At 39.7% G+C, this 14,557-nt stretch overlaps 1 protein-coding gene across 1 annotated transcript; it reads right to left on the bottom strand.

The window, feature by feature from the left end:
• Positions 1-135: 135 nt before the first annotated feature.
• On the bottom strand, positions 136-13,989 carry pcyt2 (phosphate cytidylyltransferase 2, ethanolamine). Its single transcript, XM_057843156.1, has 12 exons — positions 13,730-13,989; positions 9,692-9,780; positions 7,795-7,956; positions 7,576-7,727; positions 6,165-6,206; positions 5,928-6,066; positions 5,338-5,420; positions 5,148-5,225; positions 4,834-4,899; positions 4,539-4,604; positions 1,748-1,836; positions 136-1,129 (listed from the first exon to the last, which is right to left on the bottom strand). The coding sequence occupies exons 1-12, from the start codon at positions 13,855-13,857 to the stop codon at positions 1,030-1,032; spliced, it is 1,194 nt and encodes a 397-aa protein (XP_057699139.1). The 5' UTR covers positions 13,858-13,989; the 3' UTR covers positions 136-1,029.
• Between the last annotated feature and the right edge of the window lie 568 nt (positions 13,990-14,557).

Here is a 14,557-nt window from a genome sequence, read left to right on the forward strand (position 1 = left end):
ACTGACAAGAGCTCCAGATTGTTTTTTGTTTTTTTTTGTAATTACACAGTGCGTCAAATCCCTGGCAGCACATTGTCACCAAGATGCACACTGGACTTTATATTCATTCAAAATAATAATCCAAAAAGGGAATTAAAAAAACATACAATTCTTTGCAAGATGGCAGATTTATTAATTTATACATTAGAATTATCAGTATGTTGAAGACTTAAATAATCTCATAAGCTATTTCTCTGAACCCTACAGGCGCCCTTTAGAAATATATTGTCTGAAAAAATAAACAATGTTCACTAACATTGTTCTGTCATTGGAACATGCAAAGCCTTGAACATACATTTTTTTCCAAAGCACTTTGCTCAGGGGACTAAGAAAACTGTTGAGACATGTAGTCGACATCCGAATTAGTTTACATATAACCCTGTCATTTTATAGCTTTAGGAATGTGGCTGTGAGGTTTTTAACAAGCCAAACCACCATTCCTTTAATGATGCAGGACACACGCACACAAAAATTCAGGTAAGTGAATAGGAGCTAAAAAGTAGCTAAAAATCCAGTTCATAAGATAATAACTAAGACCATTTAAAATGGAATTGTGTTTTTTTATGATGAATAAGACTAACAAAAACTTAGTCCCTTATCATTCTTATTGTGCTAAAATGAACCATTAGCGCCACAGGTCTAGAACAGACTATTTGTAAAAACTCATTTAAAATGTCAATATAAGTGACAATTTATAATTTTCCAATAAATTACAGATTTTACATACTAGTTGTATATTGCAATAAATTTTGTGTTAAAATATAGCGGTAAAAACAGCTAAATGTGGTTCAAAAGCAGAGTATGGAGAGAAACCAGAGCACAGAGACACAAACCAGGATCCTGTGCCCAGACAAGCTTCTTTGTCCAGCTGGATGAAATGCAGCTGCAGCTTGTTGAGACAGTGTTGATCTTCAACCCTAGTTCAGCTCACCCACGTACCAGAGTCGGCCAATCCAAAATACAAGAGTAGAGTCCTAGAGTTCCATTTCTCTATTGAGCTGTTTCACCCTGCTCTTCTTTCCTTTTCATGGCCTCAATCACCGCCATCTCCTTGGCCTCTTTCTTCTGGTTCCGAGCTTCAAACTGCAGCCTGTGCAAGTGGGACGGTGACCATTAGTACAAAAGGACATCGGCAGAGTCAAAAACATGGAGACTGAGACCATGTCTACACCTAGCAGGGTTTTTTAAAACCAAGGATCCTGCCGTAATATGTCCGGAAAAAATAACTACGTCCTCACCAGCACGTTTATAGAAAAACAAAAAAAATTTCCACAGTCAACCGCATTCATTAATTTTTAAGTACATTCACAACAATAGGTGAAATATAATTGTCCAAAATACACCTATCCTTTGCAAGTGTTCTTCAGTATTAGGCACTGCAAGAGTTTGTAAATAAATGGAAGCAAAAAAGCACCTGATTTACTCCAAATGTAAACATTGGTCTCGTGTGACGTAGGGACAAAGTTTGTCGCAGTTAGTGACGTTTCCCGTTAAATCTTCGGTTATCAGTGTCCACATGATGGCGCCACAAATGCAGAATTCGCAAATCTTCACTTCTGAAGGAGTTTTTAAGAACCATCGTTTAAATGTGTGTGTGCGTGTGGATGACAAGCCACACCATAGAAAAAGGTCTTCTTTTTGCCAAATACCCTGCTATGTGTGGACATGGCCTGAAATGATAAGACAAGCAAGTAAATTAAACGAGGACCTGTTTTCAATGATCCTCTTGACGATGTCATCAGTAGTGAGATTGTTTGCGCTATCAATGGTCTTAAATATCCCTCTCCTCTTAGGCTCCTGAGGGGAAAAGACACGTGGTTACAGTGGTCTGCTATCTTCAAGGACTAAATGAACAAGCAGCGCCATTTAGACAAATGGATATTGCCCATAGAACTATAAATACAAGGAAACTATATTTTCAGTTATTGAAAAAAAGCTGCATGGTGGCAGAGTGGTTTGCATGTCTGCCTCACAGTTCTGAGATCAAGGGTTCAATACCGGTTAGGGCCTTCCTGGCGTGTGTTGTTTCCGAGTACTCCGGTTTCCCCCCACATCCCAAAAACATGCATGGAAGGCTGATCGAACACTCTACATTGTCCCTAGGTATGAGCGTGCGCGCGAATGGTTGTTCGTCTCCCTGTGCACTGGCAACCGTTTCAGGGTGTACCCCGCCTACTGCCCATGATTGGCTCCAGCACCCCTGTGACCCTCGTGAGGATAAGCGGCTTGGAAAATGAAATGATAAAAAAAGCATAATGTTACAACTGCAGGGTTTTCCGTATATAAAAAAGATAGTGGTGCCTCGCAAATGATTTTTTAAAGAAGAATTTAAAATTCTAATTTGTATAATTTAACAATGCGTCTGTGCTGGCTATATGCGCTCAGTGTGGGAAACCAGTTGACCTTTTGCAGTGCGTTGTTGCCACCTCTTGGTCAAAATAATTCACTGCATCTGTTTTGTGACGTTTGGCTCACAAGTGCACAATGCTGTGCCTATCGGTCGCATTGACACTCGTGAGTACTTTCTGCTACGTTTCCGCCTTAGAAATATATGTAAGTATTTTACGTTTACAGTAGCCTTTTGATGCGCAGTATGTGCATACTTCTGTGGAGAAAAGTCATATGTACAAAACTTCTTAAGTCTTGTTGTTGTACTATAGAAGCCAGCCTATGCTTAATGCTAGTAGTAGCTCAAGCAAGTGGTGATATCTATATAATAGTTGTGTATGTAAGTCTATTGTACAGTTTGTAGCACAATATAAAAACAAGTGACTTCACATATAGGCAAGAAAAGACTTTGAAAGAAGAAAAGCCTTGTGGTTTATTGAAGTACATTCAGTGTTAGCTGGCTGTCGGGCAGTGTACAAGGAAACGCCCTGTTTTGCACAGTACAACGTTGAAATAAATATATATAACTCACTATTTACGCACTATTTGCCAGAAGTTGTCCGAAATAGCACGTCAAATAAAAATTGTTCCTTTACGCACTTTATTTATTGAAAAATCACATTGGTTCAGCTGTTGCATGCTTGTGCCTGAACACATTGGTGCGCAGAGTTGGAAATTGTGAGAAAAATCCACATAAAAGTATTTAAAGTTAAAGAATGTAATTCTGTTGAAAATGACCCTAATATTGACATTGACACAATGTTTAAGTTCTTTAATGCGTGCATTGACCCGAATCTTCGCATACTAGCATAGCATTTGGGACGGTCCTTATGAAGGACCTAGCGACGCCAGTCCCCCAGGCCATCCACAACCGGAATGGCGATGCAGCCTACTACGAAGCTGCGCAACCTTGAGATGAATGTTCGTCGGGAGTCAGAATGAAAACTGCGACGAGGATTAAGTCGACAAAAGGAGGGTGGCGGACACGGCCTACCATCGGTCCTCAGCTATTCCCTATCTTCTGGATCGAATCAACTGAATAAACTAACTACTGAATTATGAACTAATCTACTGGATCTAATCAACATAACGAGCACATTGCCACGATCGACAATGGATTATTGGGAAAATGAACAATCAGAGGGGATGGTTACGAAAAAAAAAAAAAAAAAAAAAAACTTGTAGTCACTATGAAATCTGAATGTCAAAAATTGATATTCGATATTTTCTGCGTCCTATATGGTATACTGGGGACGGGTTTCAATAAGCTTCGGCTTCTCCCGTCAGCCCTTTTCTTTTCGGGTTGAATTGTAAACACATATAAATGCTGTATGTTTGTTTGGATTTGTCATGCCTGAAGGGAAAATAAATAAAAATGTTCGTTGCTGATATCACTGATTGTAATTTCAGATTATTATTTTGAAGTATTAAGAAAAGATTTAAGTTGTCAACGGACAAAGGTCCTTTTAACAGACGAACTATTATTTTTGTGGTAATGTAGTACGTTTTAGGGCCAAAAAAAAAAAACAAGAAAAAAAGGACTATGACATATAAGTAGCTGTAATAAGCTACACATTTTACGTACATTTACCGTTGCTGAGAGCTATGACATTAGCCTGGCTAATGAAGTACTTCAAAAAGATATTTGTTATGGTTCTTCTTGGAAAAAAATTAATGTGAAAAAAATTATTCTCATTTGTCATGATATAAAGCAATTTCGCCGCGGCACGACATGTTGGGACTGTCCGACTCCAATGTAGCCCACCACCACCACAGCTTCAAAATATCCGAGGGGAAACCCTGAACCGTGAATACATGTTTAAAATGAGGGAGAAAAAAATGCACTACAAAACAGTACTGAAGCCAAAAATGCATTTGTGTTTTTTCCATTACCCTCTTTTCTGTTGACTCCTACTGAAATCAGCCATTTTTCCAAAATAATGCAGTATGAATTTGTGTGTACATTTGAATGAGCAAGGCCTCGTTTCTAAACTTGACTCAGTTCCCACAGACCAATGCCACGCATGAAAAGCTGGTAAAAATAACGCTTACCTTTATAACAAATCATATTTGACACACTTGGATCAGCTACAAAATAAATCTATACTCACAGCATAGGGATCTGTTCCATCCTTGTCAGGGAATACTTTTGTCATGCCATGACAAACGATGTCCACCTGCAAAACACAAGCAATTCACTTAAGGTTAAATCACTGGCAACTGGAACCTCCAACATCCCAAAGAAATAAACAAATATTGACTGATACAACTCGCGTGTATGTTTGTTAATTCGGAAATAAAGGCCTTTATTTCCGAATTAAGTTGGGTAAAAAAAACTATAATTTTCTACCAAAAATATTTTGTGGTGAAAATGCTAAACAATTAACGCTAAGTTAAGCCACCTACCTTGAAATGATCCAATAGGTCTTTGGTCACAGCGTAGGGTGCACCAATCACCACTTCTGACACGTACTGCGCGCACAAGAACAGACAACTGTTTCACCATCAATAATTGGAAGTGCACATCAGTTTAGTGGGTTTAAATGGAGTGAATAAATACACAAGAGATGTTGGGAGTTGTACTCATGAAAAGCTGACTAAGTTCAGTTGACAACACAAAGCCTAGAAGCTAGACACAATACTTGACCTGTACTCAAACTGGACCCCCTGACTAAAAAAACTGGTAGCATTTGTGTGTTTGTGCTCATGTGTGCAGTTACCCGGCAGGCCAGGACGCTCAGGGTCCTTTCATGAACGTTCATGATTGGATAGTTCTTTCCCTTATACCGATTCACTTCCTGAGTAGAATAAAGAACTCTTATCAGTGGTTTAAAGGCACTATCAGAAAAATGAGTTTTCATTGTTATGTGGTAGGTTTGCTGGGATTTGGGAGCTCCTGATTTAACATACCTGGTCAAAATGCAGACCAACAATGATATAGGGCTTTTTTGCCAGCTTGTACACCATCGCCAGGAAGTCAACATGACCAATGTCTGCCAGAGGTCACAAGTAAAGGTACTCAGACACATTTTGTATTAGAGCAATTGGGGCAGTTACACAATATATCCAGTAGATGGGAATAGAATGATGGCATTAAGCAAAACCAGCTGTGGTATTTCTTTGAATTCCTACAAAATAGGCTGTTATAAATATGATCCCCCTTTACAGAAAGCTCACAACATAGTAATTAGTAAACTGTGGACAGCACACAAACTTCTTCTAATCCAAAAGTACATTTTTAATATTCTTCCTTTTTGAGTTATGAGTGTTATGTCTCCCTGCTGCTTTCAATAAATATTTCACTCTGCTGGAAAAGCATTACCAAGTTGTGGGTGTTCTCCCATTCATGACCGATTGCGACATACTTTAAATCTTTACAAAGGGACGATTAAAAAATAGGGTTTGCTCTGGGACCCATTTAAAAAGTTTGCATTTTTACTCGTTGCTATTGTGAAAACAATCATACAAAAGTTTTAGATAATTTGCCATTGTGAGGATACGGAAGAGGTCAAATGCCCCAGCCACGTAGATGATGGTGTCTCCGGGTTGAGGCTCCTTTCCTGAGGCAAATTGTATGATCTTCTGGGACGTTTGTAAGAACTGAGACACTCCAGTCCACGGACTGTGGCCTTTAGGTCCCTTTAACACAATAAAATGATATCATAACGCGACATTGTGACAAGACGCACTGAAATATTTTATTCTTTTAACACACAAAAAGTTTGGCATTTACTTACCTTCCCAAAATTGTCTGTATGCTGCTGATAATCTGGGTTATCCTGCATACATTTTTGAAAAGGAAAATGTGATCTCTTCATGTACATGATCAGAATGCAATAAGCACTACAAAAATCGACTGTCATTTCTTCATTTACACCTGACAATTAAAACTTGGAAAAGTGAGTGATTTTTCCATAATTTGATGTTATTAATTTGTAATATTTACTTGATCTGAAAGTTGAGTGATGGGCCTTAAGTAGAGCAGTCCAGATCAAAACCTTTCATCAAATGACCAATCAGCCATTTTATATGAAGACTAACAACATTACTGTAATCTGCTTCATGCAATATAGATAAGATTTTTCTGCTTTTTTTCATATGTTCCCAAAAATACTGACTTTCTGCGTCTACGGCAGGGGTGTCCAAACTTTTTGCAAAAGGGGCCAGATTTGGTGTGTTAAAAATGTGGGGGCCCAACCTTGGATGACTACCTTTATGTAGAATAATATATTTAAGCAAATTTTAGCAAGCCATTCTGTGTGTCACATTTGCTTCAGTATTTTTTTAAATGAATAATTTCAACAATCTCGCAACTAGCCTTGTGGCGTTCTCTTTCGACTCTCGGGCTCTTGCGAAATACTGCTGCTGTGAAATTAAACTATCTTCAAGTTGCTTCAATTACTCGCTGCGTATCTTCCCCGTAATCTTGTCGTACATATCAGCGTGTCTTGTTTGATAATATCGCCTCACATTGAACTCTTTAAAAACAGCGACTGTCTCTTTGCAAATGAGGCAGACACAGTTGTTGGGTATTCTAGTGAAGAAATAGTCCAATTTCCACCTATCCTTGAAGAGTCAGCCTTTCGCAGTCAACTTTTTTTGTTGATTGTCGCCATTTTAGAAAATTGGGAGTAAAGAGTCACACGGGGTAATGTTGCTTAGAGTGCAGCTGCCTTTTAGTGGGTATATGAGGAGCAGCATTTATTGTGTAAGCTACTTCATACGCTGGTGGCAGTACTGATGACCTATTTATTAAGTCTGTGTGCGGGCCAGATGTTATTGATTTTATGACAGAGGCTGGGGGCCGGATGAAATTTGACCACGGGCCGCATTTGGCCCCCAGGCCGGACTTTGGACATGTCTGGTCTACGGTCTTTAGCGGAGACATACAGTATATGGTTCCTTGAGTATACTGCAAAATGGTTATAGATGATTGAAAAGAACAATGTTGCTCTAGTCTATGTGGCATTCCATGTGGACATAAATGAGATAGAATTGGACAAAAAACTGAAAGATATAGCACACAATATCCCTATCATAGACACGCCCCCGCCCCAAAAAAAAAAAAAACTATGGAAGGAAAAAAGCCAAAATTTGAAATGTATCATCACAGGTACATGCTACAGGTTTAGAGCACAATAAACCCACCAAGTTGCTATGATGTGATTTGGTCATGAGGAGCATACGTCCCACAAGGTCTGTGGTGGAGACCCCCTGAGTGCGTTTACATTCCCGATAACGTCCTTCCCTCTTCACTTCGTCATACGTGTCCTTGCCATCCACAGTCAGCGTGATATCGTCTGTTTAAAAAAATTAGGCCAAAATCATTGCTTACATCAGCAGGGGATTTTATCCAAAGGTCTATACCTCCATGCACACAGAAGTCACAGTTGAATTTGTTTAAAGTCTCCAGGGTTGTAACGTAGGGTGCTCCTTCAACAACCTCATCCACCCACTTGATAGCTCGCACCATCTTATAGCGCTCTTCCTGAGTGAAGACTGGTGGGCCCTTGTGCTTGGAGATTTCAGCTTTTAGACAAAAGACAATAGATACAAATTAATGATATATTACCCCCAAACTAATAGGAACCAATAAACTAGTGTACAAACAGTTTGTTTGTAAAGGCGCTCACAAGGAGTACATCAACAACTTCATTGTCTTTACTGCCTTCTAAAATGCCGGCCTTAAAGTGCCTATGACAGCAAAGTGCATGTTTATTTCATATTTCACGTGGTATTTTATGCTCCTGAATTAAATGGACCGCTTAGATGTGTGTGGAAGCGATCGATTTATATATTCAATTATTTGAAACCCGCGCCATGAAAATGAATAACTTCCTGTTTTGAGGAGCAATGCGAATGTGACGTCACTCGGGTCAGCATCTCACAATACAGCATTGCTTTATAGCATGCAGATGGACTGCGGATTCAGCTCATTTTGCGGATTAATTCGTTTATTTTCGCATGACGCCAGCAAAATGTGCTGCAGGGTCTCGTTGCTGCGCCAGGCGTGTGAGGCTTTTTGGGTTTCAAAAACCCCAACCCCGAGATTGGCCAAAACAAGTCAGACAACTGAGGGACCATTGGACTTATGAGGAAGTGAGTAAACATTGTGTTTTGTATTATGTCAAATACTGGCATCATGTCACACGTTTTAATACAGAGGTGGCTTGCATTTTGTGGCTGACAATGCTCCTTGTCCACGCCGAGAGTGCGCTATACTAGGCTTATGCTCGTGTGGTTCTCCATATCGTCCAGACTTCCAGCCTCCTCTGCCCTCTTCGTGTGCCCGGCAAGAGACCACTATCCTCGGGTTGGGCTCGGGTAGCTATGCGCTCCTCCGACGTCGGCCGGTTTGTCAAGCGGTCATTCTCCAGCTGCTTCCCCGGCAAACGAGCTCTCCTGCCCACAAAAGGGGAATGAAGAGCTATAACTTTCTCGCCGCCGGGGGAGTTGCCGATCAGTGAAGACAATCGACAACCCCACCGCCGTGTGATATGATCCGGGGTAGTGATTTTTCACTTCGAAAGGTGAGAATAAGGCTTTGAAACGCCACTCTGCTCAGGTGAGCATGTCGGCTAGCTGTCACGCCTCCTGGTTTGTTTACGCTTTCCGAAGCCAGGGCAGGGAAGGTAGCAAGGGAGGTGCAAGAAGTCGATAGGTTTGACCATTATGGGGTAATTTTGCCATGTTTTACTGAATAAATGCTTTTTGAATATTTCATATTCCATTCAGCACAAGACTGCTATTTGTCATGACCATACCATTTAGCAAATGGGGAAAAATATTTAGATAAAAAGAATATCCTGTAAAAATATTGGAGTAGAGAGATTGAAATAATTACATTTTGCTGCTCTCTTTGTCGCATTTTCCTCGTTCTGAGTAATTCCCCCTCAATGGGCTGAATTCTAAATCAGATGAAATCGTGACCCTGCCGACGTCCTTCTCCAGTTGTGGATGCTAGAGCGCTATAATGACAGGCAGGGTTAAATGGCAGATTAAAACACTAACTTCTCGTCATCAGCGGTTTGCCAAAAAGTTGTATATAGTCGAATCGTCTCAAAATATGATTGTAATTCACATAATAATGCTATTTAAGATTTGTTTAATGCTGTCCAAGGCACTTTAATAGATATAGAAATCACCTAATTTTGAATTAAAAATCCACACTTATTAATTGTGAGTGAATAAACAAACATGAAGAGAAAATTCATAAAACAACACCTCAGAGCCAATGCAAACAATCTGTTAATAGCATCCTTACCATCTGTATGCACTCCAACAATGAGGTAATCCCCCATTCCTTTAGCTTGCCGCAGTTGATTTGAGTGACCATAGTGGACCATATCATAACTTAAAAGAACATAAAACAGAAACATAATTACACAATAAATTTGTACATAAACAAGTAAACAAGATAGAAAATACAGTCATGTGAAAAAATAGGACACCCCATTAAATATTCAGTTCTTTATTAAGAAATGTTCATATACCAATGCCTGATCTTGTTTTTCTATATCTCTGGAAAAGAAAGTGATTTAATTGCAGGTAAACAACAAAATTTAACATTGTTTTACTCATTAAACCAAATTTATGAACAAAAATGCATATTCTAACTGAGGAAAAAGATAGGACACCCTACCACCTAATAGCTAGTGTTACCCTCTTTGGCTGAAATCACTTCAGTGAGATGCTTTTGTAGCCATCTAACAGTCTTTGACATTGGTCTGAAGAAAGTTTGCCCCAGTCCTCAACGCAGAATACTTTCAGATGTGAGATGTTTGAGGGGTTTCTTCCATGTACAGCCGGTTCCAAGTCACCCCAAAACATATCAATGGAATTAAGATCTAGGCTTTGACTCGGCCATTCCAGGATTCTCAATTTCTTCCTTTTCAGCCAGTCCTTGGTGGATTTACTGGTATGTTTTGGGTCATTGTCATATTGCAGGGTCCAATTTCGCTTCAGCTTTATTTTCTTCTCACAGATGATCTCACATGTTTCTCAAGCACCCTCTGATACACGATAAAATTCCTGGTGGATTCTATGATGGTGAACTGGCAAAGTCCTGGTGCAGCAAAGCATCCCCAAACCATGACACTTCCACCTCCATGCTTCACAGTTTGTATGAGGTTCTTTTCCTGGAATGTTGTATTGGGTTTACGCCAAACATGTCCTGTTCTGGTGTCCAAAAAAAAATCAATTTTAGATTCATCTGTCCTAAGAACATTATTCCAGAAGTCCTGGTCTTTGTCTACAAGGGTTCAGTTTGGCAAACTTCAGTCCGGCCTTCATGTTCTTTTTGGAGAGCAAAGGTTTCCTCCTTGCACACCTCCCATAAAGGTTAAACTTGTGAAGTCTCTTTCTGATTGTAGGGACATGCACTATCACATCAACAGTAGCAAGAGCCTGCTGTAGGTCCCGTGATGACATTTTAGGGTTTTTGGAGACTTCTTTTGGCATCTTGCTGTCTGCTCTTGGGGTGAACTTGCTTGGACGGCCAGACCTGGGCATGTTGGCAGTTGTTTTGAATGTCCTCCACTTGTAGACTATTTTCCAGACAGGGGACTGGCTGAGTTTATATTATTTTGAGATCTTTTGAAATCCCTTACCAAGACTCATAAGCATCAACAATCTTCTTTCTGAAGGCCTCAGACAGCTCCTTTGATTTCACCATGGTGTTTTTTTCTCACTTCAACAGTCAGGGGCACACTAAACTTAGTGAGGTTTAAATGAGGCAAGCCTCCTTCAAAACGCTGAGTAATGATGTTCTAATCATTTGCACCTGACGTGATACCCCTGTGTGTGATTTTAGCCATTTTAAGTGGGATTGAATGTGGGGGTGTCCTAATTTATTTCTCAACAGAAATTGCATTTATTGAAAATTACATTTTACAGAAAGTTATTTAAAAAACTTTTTTTTAGTTTCAATTGTTTAGTACTGTTACTTGAATTTCTCAAGATTGTTAAAATTGATATTAAATATCCATGTGACCAAATATGTTAGAAAACACACAGGCTTCCATAGGGTGTCCTGATTTTTTCACATTGACTGTACATGTTTGCTGGCCTTTACAATTTGGGAATTTACTCACAAGCAAAGGACAGAATTACTGAAGTGATATTCAAGTAAATCAAGTAATTAACAGGACATTTGCTTTTTTATCAAATGATTCTCCTTATTTTTACATAAATGCAGATGAAGAATAGCAACAGGTCTCGACAGAAAATCTTGTTTTCGACCAGCGGGCCAGTCTAAGATGAACACTTCAAGACCAAGACCCGTCTTGAATGCATTTGTTTTTGGACTCACGTTAAACACAAAATTACACAGCAGAGGGGTCTACAGATTTGTTTTGCTAAAACATTATGTAAAGTCCATAACATGAGATCACATGAATATCAAAGGTTTATGGGAGAAAGATTACAACAACAGACAAGATGTTTATTTGCTCTCTCACTTAGCGCTATGTGTTTAACTTTTAACTGACCAAAGACGGAACAAATGTTAAGTCTGACTATTAATGGAACTCCTACCAGCCACTTCATTTAGTAGGCCTTCAAAATGGTTCCCATCCAATACACAGAGGTTTGGAAATGGCCTGCCTTTTAGTGTGTCTTGTGATACAAGATACCAGATACGTAATTGATGCATTGGATTTCATTACTGTGATTTGGGTACTTGGTAGGGGAGGAATCCATTAAGTATCTTCATTCCCAAAGGTGAACCAAGTTGAGTTATTATGCCAAGTCCATTTCAGACAACTGCCGCTGATATTTGTATGCTCACGTGAAGGCTTTGACTTAGCTAGTTGCCAAACAGAATGCTTCCGGCTGAAAGAACATAATATGGAAATAGAATTATTTCTCCTTTAAATTTGTCCAAAACCAAAATGAATATTGACTAATTGGCTGGGAGCTTCTCCCCGTCAAAATGGATTTGACTAAAAGTTGAGGATACGCGTGACATCTCCATCGTAAAAAGAAAGGGGGTCAACATAGAAGCGCGCTCGCGTACAACCCGTGCAAGTACTGCTTGTTTTCCGTCGGTAATATTTCAAAATCAAAAGAACATGCCGAGTAAACACTGCTGCTATGGAACTTGTAGAAACCACTCTAGACATTACGACATATGAAGGATGTTGCCTTCATATGTTTCCCGAAGCCAAAAACTCAGAGGGTAAAAAATGTGAACAATGGATCAACTTGTGCAGACGTCCAAAAGACCAGTTTAACGCCAGCAAGGTGAAGCCATTCACCTTCATATGCAGTAAACATTTTGTTGGGGCTGAGCCATTGACTGCCACAGCCTGCTCCGAAGAGGTAAGCCATTTTGATATTTTTATTTATTTTTAAGCATGGCGTTCAGCCGTGCTGCTTCTGTCTGACAATGAATGGCCTGAAAAAAATAAAATGGTATCTGTCTGCCACTGTCGTTACCTTTTCTATTGTGAAGAAATAACTTTTGTAAGGGGGAAGTGTAAATAAATTAATAGAATTAAGATGTTATCAATGAAAAAACTGAGTAGCATTTGCGATCGCTACACAAAAATAACAATATAAATTATCCCCAAGAACAGTCAGAGACGTAAGACAACCAGAGGATATAATATATAAGAAAGACAGGGCATATGGAGGTAAAGGATAGCTTTTTGAAACAGGAGAATGTCATTGTCAGTGGCATAAGGCAATGCACACAAGAAAAAGGTGTCAATAAAAAAGCTACCTCTGGATCAGGTCGGCTCTTTTTCCCCATCTTTTTCAGCCCGCAACATTCAAGCCATCTCTTTAACTAAACATTTGTATGTTCTTCTTCCCTTCGTACAGTGATTCATGTGGGCTGGGCTGAGTCAAAGTCCAGGGCTGCTTTTTAGTCCCAGTCCGCCCCTTCCCCCACCCAGTCTTTTTCCTCACCTGTCATGTGCACCCGCGTAGATAGGGGCCAAAAACTGGTGGTACGCCCCTGACTCAAAACATCGGTGCGACCATAGAATTGACGGCGTTACGTAGCATGACATTTTCTGATAGGGTCAAAAACTACTATGGCGGGTGCAATTATTAAGATTTCAATTAAAAAAACAAAAACTACAATGATGATCTCGTCTAGTTGCACAGTGACAACAAGCTACCGTTCTGTACTGTACTGAAATAGCCAGGCAAGCGGCTAGTGTTAGCATGCTAACCAAGCACTGAATCGCTCCTATATGCAATTCATCAAATAATAACTACATATGCGTCGTGACAACACAGAAATCACGTCAAATATGAGACATGAAAACTGTGGTGAGGGTTAATGCAGCCTTACCAGCCGTCACACCACAGCCGAACAACTCGCTTCCTTTTCTCCGGGCTGCACCCCGAAGCAGCCGGTGTATTATTACGGTCGCCTCCCCCAACTTGCTCCTCCGTGTCGTGGTGGCCGTTTTTAATCATTTTCACAGCTTTTTAGGCTCACGCAGAGCAACAGTAGTGAGTTTTACGGAGATTAAGGAAAGTACACTCGGTCCACCGTCAGACCCTGGCAGTCAAGTCGGACGTCTCCACCAGGAGGATCATGTCATGGAAGCAGCCTATAGAAATGCAGCTCAGTTCATGTCGTATCTCTTGATAAGAATGTCAGGAAGTAGCAATGTTTTCAATATTTTTATTACTTAAATTTTGTTTTTTGATTTTTATTTTTTGGATTAAAATTGAATGATAACAATTTTCTTTTTCTTACAGTTTAATACGTCGTTACTTAGGAATGAGTGTTTGACATTTCCGCATTTCATGACGTCATTTCATGACGTCAGATTTACAGGTTTTGAACTTTTTCCTTTCAAATATTTCTGAATCACTTTAAAATGTAACACCATTTAACTCAGCTAAACATTACCTTTCAACCAGAGCAGTCTTAAAGAAGTTCAAACTGTGGCTAATAAAAATAAAACCTTTTTCCCCCAGAACATTTTTAACTCTTTCCGGTAGAGTGGTCACTAGAGTGGACAGCTATTCAAACGTTGACACTTTTAAGACCATACATACACGGAGATGCAGGGACCCCCCGGTGGCCGAAAATGTCATTGCATGTAATTGACTTTCCAATACAGTATTTATATGAATTTAAAATTGACTTAAAAATGTTCTCTATAAA

This window comes from Corythoichthys intestinalis, chromosome 8, assembly GCF_030265065.1.
Source record: "Corythoichthys intestinalis isolate RoL2023-P3 chromosome 8, ASM3026506v1, whole genome shotgun sequence".
Taxonomy (NCBI): domain Eukaryota; kingdom Metazoa; phylum Chordata; class Actinopteri; order Syngnathiformes; family Syngnathidae; genus Corythoichthys; species Corythoichthys intestinalis.